The sequence below is a fragment of the Sebastes fasciatus genome, chromosome 13 (genome assembly GCF_043250625.1).
Source record: "Sebastes fasciatus isolate fSebFas1 chromosome 13, fSebFas1.pri, whole genome shotgun sequence".
Lineage (NCBI taxonomy): Eukaryota > Metazoa > Chordata > Actinopteri > Perciformes > Sebastidae > Sebastes > Sebastes fasciatus.
The window spans coordinates 26,768,875-26,787,245 of NC_133807.1; the positions used below are offsets into that span (position 1 = coordinate 26,768,875).

Consider the following 18,371-nt stretch of genomic DNA (forward strand, 5'->3'; position numbering starts at 1 on the left):
TATTAAAATTAATATGAAATCCAATTAAGTTACAGATATAAAACTGTATTAAACATGACATTTAACAACTTTAAATTTCATTTAGGACCTTCATCATATAAGTTTATTAATTATGTTGGTGTTTAAAGCTGCAGTTGGGTAGAATTGGAGCAAATATGATTTTTAAAAAAAGTTATTTTTATAAAACGGTCACTACATCCTGACAGTAGTGCATGAGACAGGTAATCTGAAAAAAATCATGCTGTCAATCACTTGCAAACTCTGATCAAACGGTCAAACTAGGCAGCGCTGATCAAATATAAATCAATATTCTGTTACCGTAATGCCTATTTCTCTCCTCAAAATGTTTTCAGAAACCTCTTCTGTTTAGTTGTAAAATGAAATAGTTTGTGACCCAGCAGCCATATTGAGATCAGTTGAGGAAATTAAAACTAGATTTTTTTAAAGCCTGAAAACAGAGCCATGAGGAGGTGCAGAAGTCTAGTTTTCTCTCAGAGCACTTGAATTACAATATGCTGAAAAGTTATTATGAAATTTTTCCCCAATGATGACAAAACATATTCTGCCTACTGCAGGTTTAAGTTACAGAAAACTGAATTAAATGACATTTAACAACTTTAAATGATGTTTAGGACCTCGTTCAAGATTCTCACACATCATTATTGCCATATGCGCTTATTGAGAGCCACTTTATCTTATATCTTTATATTTATTAGGGTGTTTAATGATACATTTTAGCTTCATATGTACTTAGGAAGCATACTGCCTTGTTGTATAATTAAGGTCACTGGGTTTCCAAATGTCCTGAGTCAGCAGGTTTTCACTCAGTAATCCTTCTGTCTGGTATAGCTACAGGTACCAGGATAATATGCATAAAAAAATAAAAACACACACACACCCTCATTGAACCTGGATGTGCCCTGAGGCAGAGCCCGTCTCACCTGTGTGCCACACAGGCATGCCAAACATATTGTTGACACGGAATAACAATAAAGTGCGTTGGCCAAAAGTGTGATCGGTTAATTGACTTGGATCGGAACTCTGAGGGCGCGTGAGGAGCTAATCAGCTGAAACTAATTACACCTGTGTGTGTGTGTGTTTGACCTCATTTACTGCACCTCGTGCGCTGCGCCAGCTTCCTGTGCGAGCTTCACCTGCAGCTCTCTGTGTGTTTGCATGCATTCATGTCTTCTGAGCATTTTAACGTCGTTGAGTCTCCGTCTGGTCGGGGGGACACCATGAAGACTGTAGCTCAGCAGGTGTTCCGGACCTGCAACAAACTTGTCTCCAGGTAAACGTGTGGTGATGTGTTTTCACGCAGGAGTCATTATGTTTTAATCATCTGGGCAGAGTAATACTATTATTACTTCAATGTTAACTCACCTACTTCAAGATACAGTCCCCTGGCCACTTGTTTAGGCACATTAATGCAATCCAATCCAACATATCTGCCACAAATTCTGCATTTAGGCGGCTTATTTTCAGTTTTTGTTAGTTGTGTTTTCAGCCTACTGGACTGCATTATATTGAAATGTGTTTCTTATGGTCTTCCCTTCACTTAAATAGGCTACTCCATCAAAAAGTAAGCACACGTATACCTTTCTGTAGGCCTATAAGCCAAGTATACTTACTTTTCTGTATACTTGTCACTATGAGCCAAGTATAGTTAAACTTTTCTGTATACTTATCAGTAAAAGTCAAGAATACTTTGACATTTCTGTACAGTCAGTATATGAGCTAAGTATACTTATGCATACTTTTCTTAAGTATATCTCTGATAGGTACCTTTCTGTAGGCCTCTAAGGCAAGAATACTTAATTATACTTTTCTTAAGTAATTTATATCTCGATCAAAAGATTAAGTACAAGTAGGCCTACAAGCCAAGTATACTTAGACTTTTCTGCATACTCGTCAGTATGAGCCAAGTATACTTTTGTTAAGTATATCTCTGGCGTATACTGTAAAAGTTAAACTGAAAGTGTACTCTTATTTGAAGTTTAAAAGAAGTATACTAATAGTACATTTAAATAAACTTTTTGGTAAGGACGTTCATGTTTGTGAAATGGAAACTTGAACATCTTGTGTGCAGTAGTTAAACTTTTTAAATGGAAAATATTTGCATATTCATAGATCTCTGGATTTTTCAGTGAGGGAGAAGGAGTGGCTGCAATTTTAATACATGTCTAAAGAAGTAATTTACTTTTTTGTTGGTAAAAACACTCATCATACTTACTGTATATCTTAAAATGTGTCGGGGCTGAAGGGGATATTTAAACTAAAACGTAAGGCTGTTCCTTTTAATCGACAGATCTGTAAAACTAAGTTTCTCCACAAAGAATCACACAAAAGCACCACTTTAAATCTTGTTTGCCTGAGATGTGCTCATAAGTTTCTTAGAAAAAAGTCATTCAGCGTGAAAAAACCCATAAAAACGTACTAATTGACTAAAGAAGTCTTGGTCGACTAAAACCAAAAAGAAAGATCAGTCCATTAATTGACTGAGAGGGCAGCCGTGTTTATTTATGGTACGCTACTGAGCTTTTTAAGGCCCTTATAATCCTACAATATGTGTGCTCATAAAACAAAATCTTGTTTTTATCAGTTGATAACCTAAACAGTGTTGGATAGTTGCTGTTTGCCTGACCTCGATTTTGACTTGGCTCCTTTGTAGGAAAACGCCAAATGTGGTGGAGGCCCATCCGTCCAACATCGAGACGGCAGCGCACATGGACAACATCCAACATCTGCCCAGTCCTTCCATTACTCCCAGTGTGGATGCTGCCAGGGAGAGCGCTCACCATGTGGAGGCGGTGATGGAGAGGGCCCACCACGGCGGCGGGTGGCTCCTGTCTGGCATCATCTGCATCAACATCCTGATCCTGGGCTGCGCTCTGGTCAGCGGCAGCGCCTTCAACAGCGTGGCCATCACTGCTGTGCACAGGCAAATCTTCCTCATCGTCCTCCTCCTCCTCACCATGCTGTGGATGCTGTTTTACACGGTCGTCACCTCTCGACGGGATCAAGCTGTGTTGTTCAAAGACAGCCATGCGGGGCCTGTGTGGCTCCGAGGTCAGTGACTGTCTGGGTTTCTGTTTTCAGATGAGGGACACTTCAAGGCTTAATAATCACTTTAATGTTTATATTTCAGGTGGACTTCTGCTGTTCGGGCTTCTCAGTCTCCTCATGGACATCTTCAAGATTGCCACCTATGTGGGCTACCTTCACTGTGATTCTGCTGTTAAAGTCGCCTTCCCTGTCGTGCAAGCTGTGTTTCTGTCTGTCCAGGTTGTTGCATTTTAAAAACATTACGATTATGCGTTGCAAGAACATGCAGTCTTGGGAAAACTTAACAAAACCTGTCTTTTTAGACATACTTCCTGTGGATTCATGCAAAGGACTGCGTGCAACTACACACAAACTTTACACGGTAAATTATTTCCTGTACTTCCTACAGAATCTACCTTTTTAATCTTGCAGAACACTCATGTTGTCACTCTTTTCATGCAGGTGCGGGCTCACTCTCACGCTTTCAACGAACCTGGTGGTGTGGATGGCAGCCGTGACCGAGGAGTCGCTTCACCAGACGGAGATTCCTGATCTAAATGTCAATGTCTCGCACAAGATGTACAGAGGTATTTAGGCGTGGTTGTTTTCTATTTTAATCTGCTTCCTTAAAGGAACGGTGTGTAACATTTAGGGGGATCTATTGGTAGAAATGGAATATAATAAGTATGTTTTCTTTCAATGTATCCTCATACAACGGTTCGTATAATATCAAAGTTTTTTCTCATTTCCTATTTGTTTTCCTACGAATGACCAGCAACATGTGACGCACGTGTCAATTTCTGCTCCAGCCTTTTCCAAATAAATTTCCATCTTCACAGGCAACAACTTTGTTAGGTTTAGGCAACAAAAATACTTTGGGAAAAGATCGTGGTTTGGGTTAAAACAAGACATGTATAAGTCAGGACCGTGTGTGGTCAGTCTGTGAATCTGTGGCTAAATTGTTATAGAAATAGTCAGTGGTCATGTCTATAATGTTAAATCCAGCGGTACATGTCCACCAGATCTTGCGAAGACACTAGGGAAAGCTCCACTCAACTGGCCGTTCAAGCCGTTCTCGTGTCACCGTTCCCGTTAGACGCCGCCAGATCTTACATGCTGCACCTTTTTAATAAGAGAAAAATAACTCAAAACTTTCCATTTCAGCCAGCTATGATGACAATAAGTGTGTATGCAATCACTCGATGTGCGACACCTTCAAAGAGGCCTTCTACTACCTGTACCCCTTCAACATAGAGTACAGCCTCTTTGCCTCGGCGATGGCCTACGTCATGTGGAAAAACGTCGGCCGGCTCGTGGAGGATCACAGCCACCACAGCGTTAAGTTCCGTCTAAAGGACGTGTGTTTTGGACCTGTCACGGGAATCCTCCTGGTGCTGGCCGGACTCGTAACGTTCATAGTGTACGAGGTGGAGATTATGACAGAGGACGAGAAGAAGAGAAACATGGCGCTGCTGATTCATTTCATCATGAATATAGTGATCGTGAGCATGATGTCCGTCTTCACTGTCATCGGCTGCATCATCTACCGGCTGGACCACAGGGAGCACGTATCGGAGAAAAACCCAACTCGCAGCCTGGATGTGGGGCTGCTGGTGGGAGCCTCGATGGGACAGTTCATCATCAGCTACTTCACCATCATAGCAGTGGTGGCGACGGGAGCCAGAGGGTACCTGAACGCCCTCAACCTGTCCTGGGCCGTGCTGACGGTGCTCCAGCTCGGCCTGCAGAACTACTTCATCATCGAGGGCCTCCACCGGGAGCCCTTCCATGTGATGCAGGAAGATGCTCTGCACACGAACGCTCACGCCTTCCAGGAACATCCAGAGATGACCGTCGTTCTGGAGAGCCACAAGTCCACCTACTTCCTGACTCCAAGTTGGAAGAGAAGAGTGCTGAAGGAAGTCTGTGCCTTTCTGCTGCTCGCTAACGTCATCGTAAGTTTCTCCTTATTAACTATCATTGCAACAAATCAAAGTGTTTTCCTGTTGAAAGGCTTATTCCCTCTCTCCGTCTTGACAGCTGTGGATCATGCCAGCCTTCGGTGCTCGCCCCCAGTTCGATCACCCCGTCGAGATCAGATTCTACAGATTCACGATGTGGGCGGCCATCGTCAATATCGGACTTCCTTTTGGAATCTTCTACCGTATGCACTCTGTCGCCAGTCTCTTCGAGGTGTACTTAATCACTTAGACGGACTCATTTTTATCATGGAGAGCAATTTTATGATTTATTTTATTTATTAAATGTTTAAATTGAACTTGTTATATTAATAAATTTTAACATTTAAAAAAATGTCATGTATTGTCATCAGTTGGCTAACCTTTAAATTACCATATATGAATTTATATTTACCCATGAGGGTCATGTTTAATGTGCTGCATGTTACAGGCAATTGCATTTACACGTGTGGTAATTTATGACCATGAAATTTGATCAATCGGTAATTAAAAATAAACAATAACTGCTTGTGACCCCTTGTCACAGGTTTAATTATGGTCTATATTAATTGTGGTTATCAAAGGTATAATTTTGGATTTTCAATTACTTTTTATTTTAGTTTTGACTTTTCGAGTTTAGTTTTAGTTAGATTTCAGAATGTGTTGTGCTACAGAAAATCTAGTTTTATGATGGTTTGTTTTTGTTAGGGCCAGCTATAATGTCTCAAAAGTATGTCTACATACATACAAAATATATGGTTGGAGAACTGTGTAGGAATGGCCATAATGTTTAATCTTTAATCGTCATGCTACTTTAGTGTCTGATGTAAAGCAATTGCGGCACAGCGCCGTGTCCTAGAAGGTCAAGTCTGTTCAATTTCACTGATTTAATGTCACGAGTTGACGGATATTCTCTTTTTTTTTGGTAGCTACATTTTAGTTTTTTAGCTTTAATATAGATTTTATTTCTATTAGCTTTTTAATCAGACTAAATCTTAAAGGATGTAGTTTATATTTAGTTTCAGTTTGCTAAACACATTTTTCACTGCTTAAATTCATTTTAGTTCACTATAATAACCCCGGTGATTATTCCTTAAATTGTTAAATTGAAGTGTTTTTAGAGGCCCCAAGGGGTACCCAGTACTTCACAAGAAAATAACAAAAGTTGTAGAAAAGAAAATGTATTTTCTCAAAGATATTTTGATTGTATCTTTATGCTGTTAATCATCTTGCAATCCCTTTTGACATCCCATATTTCTGGTCAACCAATACAAAAAAAATAAATAAAAAACTGGACATAAGCAAAGCTGCAATTGGATGGAAATATGTTATATATTGGTGTAGAGAGAAGGAAAATTGTCAGCTGGCTTTTAATTGTGGCTCTGTAAATATTCTCCATAAAAGTCAAACATTTAACTGATTGCTTGCTGGAGAGAGACGTAGTGCCATCTAGTGATCAAAATATAAAGATTCACTTTACACAGCATGTTGTGGCCAAGCTCCATACAGACCTTTCTATAAACTATAATGCACTTTATATTGATAAGTTTCTTGTTGACTTATAGTTTTGGTGAGGATCCACATGGTGCATGAAGAGTAAATGGTAGAGCTGCAACGATTCATCAATTAATGGAATAGTTAACTATTAAATTAATCACCAACTATTTTGATAATCAGTTTCAGTAATTTTTTAAGAAAAAAGGTCAAAATTCTCTGATTCCAGCTTCTTAAATGTGAATATGTTCTGGTTTCTTTACTCCTCTATGACAGTAAACTGAATATCTTTGATTTGTGGACAAAACACATTTGAGGACGTCATCTTGGGCTTTGGGAAACACAGTGACATTTTTCACCATTTTATAGTCCAAACAACTAATCAATTAATCGAGAAAATAATCAACAGATTAATCGACAATGCAAATAATCGGAAGTTGCAGCCCTAGTAAATGGTGACTCTTTGTGAAGCTTGAAAGGGTTTAACAGCAATAATTAATTAGAATCCCCATTAAATCAGTGTTCAGTAACGTGACCAACACAGAATTCACAGATGCATATCAATATATATTTTCAGGATAATTTACGTAAAATACAATTTTCAACATCGAGCATTGTAAGCATATAGCCATCCAGACCCAAAATTAAAACCTGGTCCGTTATACATAAAAACGTACAATCTGTATAATTGTCTCCAAAATCCTGCAGAGTTACATCGTCACATAAACTACAACCATATCAACAACTCGTAAAGAGTGCACTTTAAAGCATAGCAAGTACGACAAATAATGTGGAACACCAATATTGTGCCGTCCAGGATATGTTGCCCTGTGGGAAAGCACCACATCTTCTATAACCAGTCTGACTGCAAACAGTGTTTCCTCTTTCACGTCTATATGTTGCCAGGAAAAGATCCGCAGCCTTCGGGAAAGACATTCGACGGTCTTGAGGTCTTAAGAAACGTACAAACACAGTTGTTTATGGACAATATTGATAATTCAATCAACTCCCATCTCTACCTCACTCGTCTGAATGACTCTCCTACCCAAGTCGGGGGGTGTACGCATTGTGATGATGATTAGGGAGGCAAGTTAAACACAGTGAGGTTTACTGGGAAACCAGCAGATACTGGAGTGAGGAGGAACCCCGGAGTCTCATTTTCAGTCTACATCCTCTGGATCTCAAAAAGGCGGACGTCAGTGTCGTACCAGATTGGAGGATCCACATTGCTAGAAGAACGAAATAAGATAGTTAGTCAACGTGGATATAGACGACTTGTTTGCGTAATGCTCGGCTCTTACGGCCGACTCACCGCAAATAGACGACGCCCCACATGTAGGTGCGAAACCACATGGCCGTGCCGGCGTTGGCCTGATACTTCCTGATGAGGATGGGGTGAGGGACTGGCAGCAGGCCCACTAATGTGCCGTGCTGGAGAAACTTGAGGATCTCTGATTCATCCGTCAGACCCCTGCAGTGAAACAATTCATCAAAAGTTACCATCAGATAATGCCTCATTTGCATATTTAAACATAACATTTCAGAAAACTTTTAATACAAAAATAATTGTCTTAATGTAAGTGATCAACTGGGGAAGTTTCATGGTGATCTATCAGTTAAATTTTTACCTTATTCATCTGTAGCGTCTCTGATGAAAAAAGGACCAAAGAGGAATAGAAGCGTTTACGTACTTGTCGATGCAGATCTTTTCCACCTGGGGAACTAGCACTTGTAGAAGTCGCATGATAGTCTGCAGGGGTAGTTTACACTTCCAGGAGAGGACCTGGGACAAAAAAAATTTAAATCCAGATCAGTTACGCATTCAACTTTAGAGAGGCTGAGAGCAAACAGAAGTTACTGACCCATTCTGACGTGGGAGCCCAATACGATGTCGGAGACGCACTTGACAAACGTCGTCTCTCCATCTCTGCTTCAGTGTAGAAAACATCCTGATAAATGTGAAGAAATACATTTACTAACATGCTGATAAACAAACACATTCACACAAACACCCACACAGACTTACTTCATTGTCTCGCCCTGAGTTGGACTCTGTGTCGCTGGTCCCGGCGGCGGCATTTTGCTCTGAGTGGGCTGTTTGTGACGGGTCTAACTTTGGAACGCACACCATGGTGCCATCCTCTGACACCTGGGACTTCTCAGTCAGTTTATCAATGGCTGCAGAAAACCACGAATCACAGGAAATAATCACTACTTGAAGGATAAATCTGTTGATTTTCTATATTTGTTCTTATTGTAAACAAATCCCATGAAAAAAACAAAACCATCCAAGACCTGTATTATAGCTTATTTCTCTGTGTCACAGGAAAAAACACGTCAGTGAGCCACACCACTTGTTCCTTCTTTACCATGAACATGGGCACTGTAGTTATTATTAGCAGTAGTTATATTTTGAGTCAATTCTACACTTTTCTTGCTGCTGTAAATAGCTGCTAGTGCAACAAATCCACGGCTGAAAATAGTCCCACACAAATACTCAATTTATTTTGTTTGAGTAAGGTTAGCTAAAAAATACTTTTTCTTTTTACAAATGTAAGTATTTATTTGTCAGTCCTCTTAGTTAGACAATCATAGTTCGCTTAATTTACTGTATGCTTACATGTAAGCTGTAAAATAAACTAGAAAATGGTTTGAGCATATTTCTAATAAATTGCACTGTATGTACATTATTAGTTTGAACACTATATAATAATAATTCTGTCTGTTCTGTTTGTTACATCTTATAATTAGACTTACAGATTTACATCTTACACTTGCATTGTAATCTTTTAAGTGGGCGCTAGGGCTGTCAAAGTTAACGCGATAATAACACGTTAACGCAAATTCGTTTTAACTGTTTAACTTTTAACTGTGTAATAGTGTTGTGTCGATAGAAAATTTATGATCTGATCTAGAAACACTGATTTTCTTGCAGTGTAACTGGTTGGAAACAACACATTTACTAATGTTTGGCCTGTGACTCATTATATTTTTCTGTATATGGCCTTAAATAAAAAAAGTTTGGCCACCCCTGCTTTAAAGGACAGACATCCACCAAACAGTCAAGAGAGTCAATTTCATAAAATATGAAAAGTGCAGTAAGTTGACCAATGAGCCAGTTTAACATCCAAATAGCAGCCAGAGTCGGTACCTGGTATAGCGACCAGACTGGTCTTCAGTGTACCGGGCTCTGCCGCTACAGCAGGACGAGAGCCCTCCATGGATACGGTCTCCTGTGAGCTGGTGCGGGAAATGACATCCGGAGACTTCCTCCTCCTCTGCAGAGCCTTCTGGATGGAGCCGGGGTCAGAGGGCAGGTTTGCCAACTGGTGGAACACGTTACGCTTGCGGATGATGGCGTACACCAGGTTGCAGTTTCCTGGAGGTTAAAAGAAAGAGACAGATTCACTTAATGAGCAGATGTGTAACAAAGCTCCTTCTAATACCTTCATCTACCTACATCTTGACAACAACCCAAAAAAAAGCTTTTCAAATCCATACAAGCCCACGTGTGATCTTTCTCTTACCGTCAAACTGATACTGGATGATATTGTTGAAAGCCTCGAGGAGGAAGAACACAAGGTGGTGGTTCTGGGCTACGGAGAACAGGAACCAGCTGGTGGAAAAGGCCTCCAGCAGGTGGAGCAGTTTATTGGCTGCCACCATGGACAGGCTCTTCAAATAGGGAGACACTGCAGGAGGAGAAATGTTGAGAGGATGACTTTAAGTGGCTTCTCTTTGTTAAGAGATTTTCAAATGTTGCTAATAATATCTGTGCATTGCCGGACAGATGGCGCCAAAGCAACTCACCATTTACAACAATAGTGAGCAGGCAGTCGAACAGAGGCTGGAGACGCTGGTGGCCCGTGGTGATAATCTTGTGAAACACCTACAAAACAAACACGGTGACAGCAATGAGCATTGACTGCGTCTTAATTTGGCAGCATATAAAGAACATTTCAGATGATGTAATGCAGCAGACACTCGCCACTATAAGCAGGTCAGCGTGAGTCCCCGTGAACACTGGGATGTCCATAGGCACGTGGACGGTGTAGGGCTTATTCAGGCGCACGCCAAAGTTTCTCTCCCCGCTCAGCAGCAGCAGAATGAACACGCCGATGTGCATGAGTCCGACGCGGGCTGCAGCCATAAAACAGAAGTTAATAAAGTATAGTAGAGGCTTGTTGGGGGAATTGTTGCGAGGAAACTGGGATGAGACTCACACTGGTCAGCCCTGGCATCATTCAGGTAGAAGAGTATAGGAACCAGAATATCCAGCACATCGCTACTCTTCAGGACGAAAAACAGGAACTTCTGTTGCGGGAACACAAAGATGATTTTGTTGAATTAAAACCTCAAACTCTTAATCGAAGAAACTCTTCATTTAGTGGGGCGACATAGCAAACCTATTTTGAATACGATTTGCATAAAGCAAGCATATTTGCCCAATCCGATGTTGATAAGAGTATTAAATACTTGACAAATCACCCTTTAAGGTACATTTTGAACAGATAAATAATGGGCTGTAATTTGCGATAAATCGCGATTAAATATTTTCATCGATTGACAGCCCTAGTTATGATATGTTGGGCTATGCCACCCCACTAATTTTACTTCTTTGTTCTGACCTTGTTGAAGTCACAAAGCTTCCAGAAAAGCACCAGCAGCTCCTGGTGGAACTGGATCTTCTTGGTAGAGTTAGGCAGGTACGTCTGAGTCAACGGGTTGGTCAGCAGGCGAGCTAGGCCCTTCAGTACAAAGTCAAAGTCCTGCCAACGGAGACACAGAATGCTTTTGGACATCTTTACAGGGAAGATCTTCATGTATTTTATAAAAATAATAATCAACATACCTCCTCTCTGTGGATCCTTGACAAATAATTCACAAACAGGTTCTCAGGGCCTGTAGACTGCACAAAGATAAAGATATTTACTTGGATGACATTAAACACATATAGACATTGGATTGACTCCTTTGAGGCGGTCTCGGTGTCGTACCTCTTGTTCCTCCATGCTGGACGGGGAGGGGGGTCGGTGGGGAACCCCTCCGTCATGCTCCAGCGTCACAATGAGGATCTGCACGGCCTGCTCCACCAGTTGCTCCCGGTAGTCGGAGAAGAGCAGGTGGTTGTACGGGATGCCGTAGCCGACTGGATCATAGGCGCACACCACGTTCAGCAGAGAGGTGAACAGAGGCAGAGCATGTCTACGGAAAGAGATGTGAAGATGAGAATCCTGAGCAATATATACCCATGGAAAAAGTTATTTTTAAAGGTGCAATGTGTAGGATCTGGCGGCATCTAGCAGTGAGGTTGCAGATTTCAACCAACTGAAATTCCTTCCGTTTGCGTGTAAGAGAACTACGGTGGCCGACGTGATACTATACACTACATATCCAACATGTACTATCGTTCAACACACTTTTGTGTGAATAAACACTAGTATGTATCTCTTCAGACACACTGAGCAGTAATTTACGTCGATGAAGTGTAAGTGAAGTGTTTTTTTTGTTTCTTGCATTCTCTGCCTTTGCTAAATTCTGCTTACTGGTAGTCTTTATTCATATTAATGTAAACTTACCTTATAAAGGTTTCACTTTTTGTGGCATTTTAAATGTAAAAAAAAGAGATACAATTCACTTGATGGTTGGATGGGTGCACATCATCACATTACCTGTTTTCTGTGGAGCAGAAGAACGTCACCCAAGGGTTGAGGACGTTGTTGTCCGTTGAGGAAGGCAGGTACATGGCCTCAGAGAAGCAGGTTAGTAACAGTCTCAGCAACTCTGTCCTGAAGAGGATCAGGAAAGAAAAAAGAATCACCCACGTTAAAATGAGAGAGTTAAGCCTGTTAGTGCCAGGGATGCTGCCAAGCAAAGCCGGCTGACTCACCTATTCAGGTCATGGATGTAGTTGAGAGGGGGAGACTGCGCAAAACCCACCCCTGCCTCCCAGATGTATTCACAGCTGTCTATAGACTGCATGTTCTCTACCGAGTCCTGGATGTGGTCACAAAAAAACATTTTATTCGAAGTGCAGGATTAACATCGTTGTCTATACTTTCTCCAAGGTATAGTTGAGGTGTAGTTGTTGTACTTGGTTAAGAATGGGAAAACATCATGGTCACATCACATAAACTATTGTTAGGGTATGGTTAAGGTTAGGGAACTAAACGTTTAAAAGTAAAGGTTGTGGAAAGATTGCTATCATGGTTAAATGGAGACTGTTGGTAAGAGATGCGATCTCCTTACTTCCTGCTTTGGCACTATCAGTAAACACAGCTTGTCTTATGAAACAAACAACCAATGCTGTTGTTTTTCTGAGGACATTCCTTTTTCTTAACTTCCTTTAGAGGAACTGTATCTGAGTGTATTGTCCATGTTGTGGTTTAAGGAGGAAATGTAGAACCGATGGTGCAATAATGAGCATTGTATAATACAATTAGAGCATTCACAGAGGAATTCTTCCTGGTGAGACTGACAACGTTTCATCAATCATGACTTCTTTGTCTCTTCGGAGAAACTAGAGTGACAGGTTAGTAGGTCAATGTTAGACCAGGAAGAAGGAAAACAGTGCTCAAAAAAAATAATAAATCATGTTAACCACTTTCCTCGTAATGTGTCAGCAATGATTTATTTTGCTGCTGATCGGATAACATACTTGGTGACATAGTGCCAGGGCGCTGGGTACTCACGGGGCCTCTCCTGTGGCTGTGCACGGTGAAGTCGGGGCAGAAGAGGAGGTCGGCGATAGCCAGGAGCAGCGACTCGGCCAGAGGTCGAGCTCCGTCGTCATCATCCAGCTCATCTGTCTGGAAAGGATGAACATATAGATGAGACTAGATCAAGTGGGCAACCTCCGGGTCCGAAAAGTGAAGCCAATGGGGAACTTTCGTAACAGCCAGCAGGGGGCGACTCCTCTGGTTGCAAAAAGAAGTCAGATTGTATAGTGAGCCTACTTCTCACTTGATTTATTACCTCTGTAAACATTGTAAACATGAGTTTATGGTCTCAGTCGCTAGTTTTAAGTCTTCTTCAACACAGCATGATGTTCATTTAGTAAATTATGGCAGGGCTGTAGTCCTCGAGTCTGTACTTGCACTCGTCTTTGACTCATGCCTTGTTGGACTCGGACTTGTCTTGGACTTGGGCTGTTGAGAACTGGTCAAGTTGCTCCTGTTTGTTGTTAGAAGATAGATCAATATTGTATATAGATTATTTCTGTCCAACCTAACTCATTAATCACTATATTAGCATCGGAAAGACACAACTGCCTATTATGGTCTTGAACAGGACTCGATTTGCTTTGGACTCTGTCTTGACTTGGTCTCGACTGCCTTTGGACTTGGACTTGATTTGGACTCGATTAAGTTGGGGGATGCTTTAGGGCGTGGCTACCTTGTGATTGACAGGTCGCTACCACGGCGTTGTCCGGTCTGAGAGTTGTTCGTGTTTTCTGCTTACAACTTTAACCCTTTCACAGTGTGTTTTCAGTTAATGAAAGTTAATTATAACACTTTTGGTCGCCTAAAAATGTCTTATTCATTTATAAAAAAAACAAGATGGTGATGGCCAAAAATCCAAGATGGCAACGGCCAAAATGCCAATCAATGCTTCAAACGGCAGTCCACAAACCAATGGGTGACGTCACGGTGAGTATGTCCCCTTCTTATATACAGTCTATATGGCCTATAGATCCACTTGATGAACACTATTCTTTAGCATTCATTGAAAGAAAGGGTTTACAGTAAATGGTGAAATGGAAATAGTTGTCATGGCTTGGAACAAATGGGTCATTTGAGCTGATACTTCCTGCTCTACAAGGAAAAAGTCAAATACACCTCCTTACAAGTGGAATGAGGAAACCAATTCAGCTCATCAACTGAAGGATGCACGCACGTGAAAAGAACCAGAATGCTTTCATTCTATTGTGTCATTGGAGTGAGTTAGTTAGTTTATGTAACTGGTCGATCATTATTTTTAATAATAAACAACATGTTGTGTTCAAAGTAAGATTATGCAAATGATCGACACTGTCTCATAAAAAGTGTTATTAAGAGTTATTTAAAGACCTGTCTTTTTTATGCTTTTTGCAAGGGAGGTTTTCATTTTCCTGTGCCCAATCACTCACCCCGGCCCGCCCAGCACCGGGCACCGTTGACCAGAAGAATCCCCTCCAGTCCTGGTCCTCGAAGATGTAGGGAAGGATACGGCTCAGGATGCGAGTGCAGTTCAGGATCACCTGCTTCTCCCTCTCTGAGGGGCAACCGGACTCGGCGCCTTGCACCAGCTTCTCCACGGCCTGAGGAGACAGTGAGAGTGAGTATGAGAGGTGTGGATACATCTGCTGACCCAGACACGCTGTACTTCACACAGAAAAAGCTTCATATAGTATTTTTGAAAAACAATTTATGTATTTTCGTAAATTTGCTCCAGCATTGGTGCCTATTTTCTTATTGTTGGTTCCGAGTCGGTTAATGATGACCCAGTCAACATGCACAGAACCATAACAAACACCTTAGTGTTTTGGATTTGTTGTTCCATTCAAAATTATGGTAAATAATGTATAAATACTAATTATTTGATGAGGCTGAGAAGAACCTTTACAGTGAGCATCCACTTATAATATAATACTCTTTTACTACCATCAAGTGGCCACTAATGATTTTGTTTGTGGAGAGAAAAGATACCAACAAACTGCAGCATCTCGTAAATTGTTCATTAAAGGGGACCTATTGTGCTTTTGTGCTTTTTCCCCTTTTCTTTAGTGTGTTATATAGTATTTAGTGCATGTAAAAGGTCTGCAAAGTTACAAAGTCCAAAGTCCACGGCAAAGGGAGTTAATCTCCCCCACAGAAACACTGCTTCTGAACTGCCCGAAACATCTTGCTTGAAGTCCTGCCTTTTCATCCGTAACGTGGTGATGTCACCAAGTAATACATTTGCATAATACCTGCTTAGTGGCTAATTTGGCACACCCTCAAACAAAGCAAGTTAGAGCGGAGCTGGAGCGGAGTCCCGAAGACCAATCAGAGCAGACTGGGGCTCTTCGGATGGGGAGGGGCTCAAACAGAGCGTTTCAGACAGAGGGTGAAAAGAGGTGCTGCAGCACAGCCGGTATGAGAAAAGTAAAGCGTTTTTTCGACATTAAAGCATGTAAACATGTTCTAGTAGAAACCCAAAATACAAGTGTGCAACTAAAAATGAGCATAAAAGGTCCTCTTTAAAGTCTGTGTATATCATGTACAATGGGACGTACACATGATATCAACATGATATGGGGACATGTGTTGTTGTTTTGGGCCTTTAACAAAGACTTACTTTTGAAAATGATTCATTATCTAAATATAACCAACAGCATGTTGTGGCCTGTGTTTAAAATAGGCAACAAACCGCTTTGAATCAGCTCCGCTTCAAGGGCTCTCTTCTCCTCCTCTTTATTTAATTAGATCGTATGTCTGTTTTGTTTCTGATAGGCGGCTTCAAACGGAAGCTGGCACCAGGAGACAGGAAGCGAAAAAAGAAAAGGAAGGGGAGTTGACTCACATATTCCCACATCTGAGAGCATGAGGCAGTGCCCTGCTGACAGACATCTCTAACAAAACAACATTATTCCATGATGTTAGCCTCTCTGTGCAATCTCAACTCATAAACAAGACAGTGTATCAGTGTACCTTATAGCAGAGGGTTGCTAGATTGGAGGGAGATTCCTCTCGAACAGCTCTTATCTCTGCAGCTGGCACCAGAGCAAAAACATCCTGGACCGTGGTGGTGGTGTCTGCCCAGAACTGGTCCCAGAAGGCATCGTCTGTGGCTTCCACCGGCTGTAGAAAAATATGTTTACTATTTCAATTCCCACAAATCTGAGCCAAATGGAGCATTTTATATCACTGGAATATGGTCTGATTGATCTTGCAGTGCATTAGAATATGACTTTGCCCCTTTTCATCATAATGCATATACATGGGTTGTATGGTCTTCATTGTATTGCTCATCCAGGGCCTACCTATAATGGCAATGTAAACACAACCTCTGTTCTAGCAGCAGTGAGGTAACATGATCTGGCTCTCAGCACAGTCCACCTGCCGCATCTGCAATCGTGGTCATTGCCAGACCTACGTCATCAGTTTGGATTTAGCTACGCCATCGTTTATTATCATCACGTAAACAGCCTGAATAAAGCTTTATGGTTCATCTACATTGAATAATCGACCACCATTTATCCTTTATCCTTAACAAATGCGACATATTTTGGAGTATGATTGCATGCAGTCTTTTCCACACAGACCTTATAAACATTTCGTTCATGCAGAATAAATGAATGTGAGTTTGAAAAGCATGCAACATGAGACTGTTTTTTTGCCACCGCATCATAACGCGTTATCTTCATTTCCTCGGTGATGCTCATCGACGCACTATATCTCTCTCCATTTAATCCTTTATTCAACTGCATGGAGGCGCATATATATATATATAGTACCTGTGTTTTGGTTGTCAGCTGAATCACTGCTTTCCTGAAGTTCAGTTTTGAGTCGGTGCTGCCCATTGTGGTTATTTCCCTTTATAATAATAACAGGAGCGCTGCTGCTGCTGAGGATCCCTGGTAATCTCACCTCCGTCCTTCGCTTGAGTCATTGGCGGAGGCGTTTTTTTTTTTACTCCATTGGCTGGCTGGACCTGCTGCACTATAGGGTGTAACTTCCGGGTTGTGAAGATGTCAACCATTGTCAGATTTATTTCCCCAGCATTTTAATAACAAAACTGTCATTTTTCTAATATCCTTAAGCTGCAAATTGCTCCATACTTTAATATAAAATAGCCACTGGTTTTATGGGGAAATGAGCTGCAACTCGCCTTCTGTCACATTGAAGATCTGTTTTTATTGAAGATACAGCTCGGTCTTATTTTCAACCTGAAAAGCAATAATAACATCCAGCTACAATGTGTTGAATAAAACCATTGTGTTGTAAACAGCGACATCTTTTGGGGGAAATTAACATTATGTCAGTCAAATATTTGCTCTGTCTGATTAAGACCAATTACATTTTTATAGCACAAACAAATGAATAAATTCAACATGCATTACTAACTTCAATTAATAAATCAATTTAAATAGCAGTTTTGTTGTGCTGCACATTCTGCACTGCAAAATGTGCGCTAATGTTATTACATGCTGCCTTTACGTGCAGCTCGGAAACCCCTACTTTCTTTCCAGAATCGTCTTAACCATATTGAATACGTGTATCCTATAAACATGTAATGGTGTTCATCACTTCAATTACAGTCATCACAGTCCACACACCATATACAACCACATCATCGTTTTATCCATCACCCTATTAAACACCATCCTTTTAGCCATCATTCTTTTACTTCTATCTATCTACCTATTTATATTTATTTTACTTTATTTTATCTTATTCTTTTTAATCTTGCCTTAATTTGATTTGCACCCTGACTGACAGACAGCCACCCCCACCCCTCTCAAGCGAACACACTGTACACAGTCACATGATGTTGATCTTGCCCAGTTATGCTGGCTTTTTTTTTAAGTTTTCTTTCTTTCTTTTTTTATTATTTATTTATTTGTTTATTTGTTTATTTATTTTTTTCTTTCTTTATTTATTTTTCTTTCTTTAATTTATTTTTCTCTCCATTTTGATTTATCCATATTTCATTTTATTTTATTTTGTTATGAGGAAAAGGAAGAACATTTAAAAAAAAAATTAAAAAAGGAAAAATATATGTACATATGTATAGAAAAAATAAATCAAAACAAGGAAAAAAAAAACTTAACTGCAGGAGTTTTTTAACCTAACTATTTATATTTATTTATTTTACTTTATTTTATTTTATTCTTTTTTAATCGTGCCTTAA

At 40.6% G+C, this 18,371-nt stretch overlaps 2 protein-coding genes across 2 annotated transcripts; one reads left to right on the plus strand and one right to left on the minus strand.

Annotated features, from left to right (window-relative positions):
• Positions 1–1,091: 1,091 nt before the first annotated feature.
• Positions 1,092–5,358, plus strand: LOC141781063 (proton channel OTOP2-like). Its single transcript, XM_074656573.1, has 7 exons — positions 1,092–1,291; positions 2,672–3,069; positions 3,149–3,285; positions 3,369–3,427; positions 3,508–3,632; positions 4,210–5,000; positions 5,086–5,358. The coding sequence occupies exons 1-7, from the start codon at positions 1,185–1,187 to the stop codon at positions 5,254–5,256; spliced, it is 1,788 nt and encodes a 595-aa protein (XP_074512674.1). The 5' UTR covers positions 1,092–1,184; the 3' UTR covers positions 5,257–5,358.
• Positions 5,359–7,046: 1,688 nt separating this feature from the next.
• On the minus strand, positions 7,047–17,150 carry hid1a (HID1 domain containing a). Its single transcript, XM_074656572.1, has 19 exons — positions 16,975–17,150; positions 16,169–16,318; positions 14,626–14,796; positions 13,190–13,306; positions 12,388–12,494; positions 12,170–12,286; positions 11,495–11,702; positions 11,350–11,406; positions 11,126–11,266; positions 10,721–10,811; positions 10,486–10,637; positions 10,308–10,386; positions 10,025–10,189; positions 9,649–9,876; positions 8,524–8,675; positions 8,360–8,446; positions 8,189–8,280; positions 7,810–7,968; positions 7,047–7,726 (listed from the first exon to the last, which is right to left on the minus strand). Exons 1-19 carry the CDS (start codon positions 17,038–17,040, stop codon positions 7,663–7,665), a joined length of 2,403 nt encoding a protein of 800 aa, XP_074512673.1. The 5' UTR covers positions 17,041–17,150; the 3' UTR covers positions 7,047–7,662.
• Positions 17,151–18,371: the final 1,221 nt, after the last annotated feature.

Coding starts and splice junctions, on each gene's coding strand:
- LOC141781063 (XM_074656573.1), top strand. CDS start 1,185: ATGTCTTCTGAGCATTTTAACGTCGTTGAGTCTCCGTCTGGTCGGGGG. Junction 3,070..3,148: donor GGGGCCTGTGTGGCTCCGAG/GTCAGTGACTGT, acceptor TTTATATTTCAG/GTGGACTTCTGCTGTTCGGG. Junction 5,001..5,085: donor TGCTGCTCGCTAACGTCATC/GTAAGTTTCTCC, acceptor CCGTCTTGACAG/CTGTGGATCATGCCAGCCTT.
- hid1a (XM_074656572.1), bottom strand. CDS start 17,040: ATGGGCAGCACCGACTCAAAACTGAACTTCAGGAAAGCAGTGATTCAG. Junction 16,319..16,974: donor AGCTGACAACCAAAACACAG/GTACTATATATA, acceptor ATTTTTCTACAG/CCGGTGGAAGCCACAGACGA. Junction 12,287..12,387: donor TACATCCATGACCTGAATAG/GTGAGTCAGCCG, acceptor GATCCTCTTCAG/GACAGAGTTGCTGAGACTGT.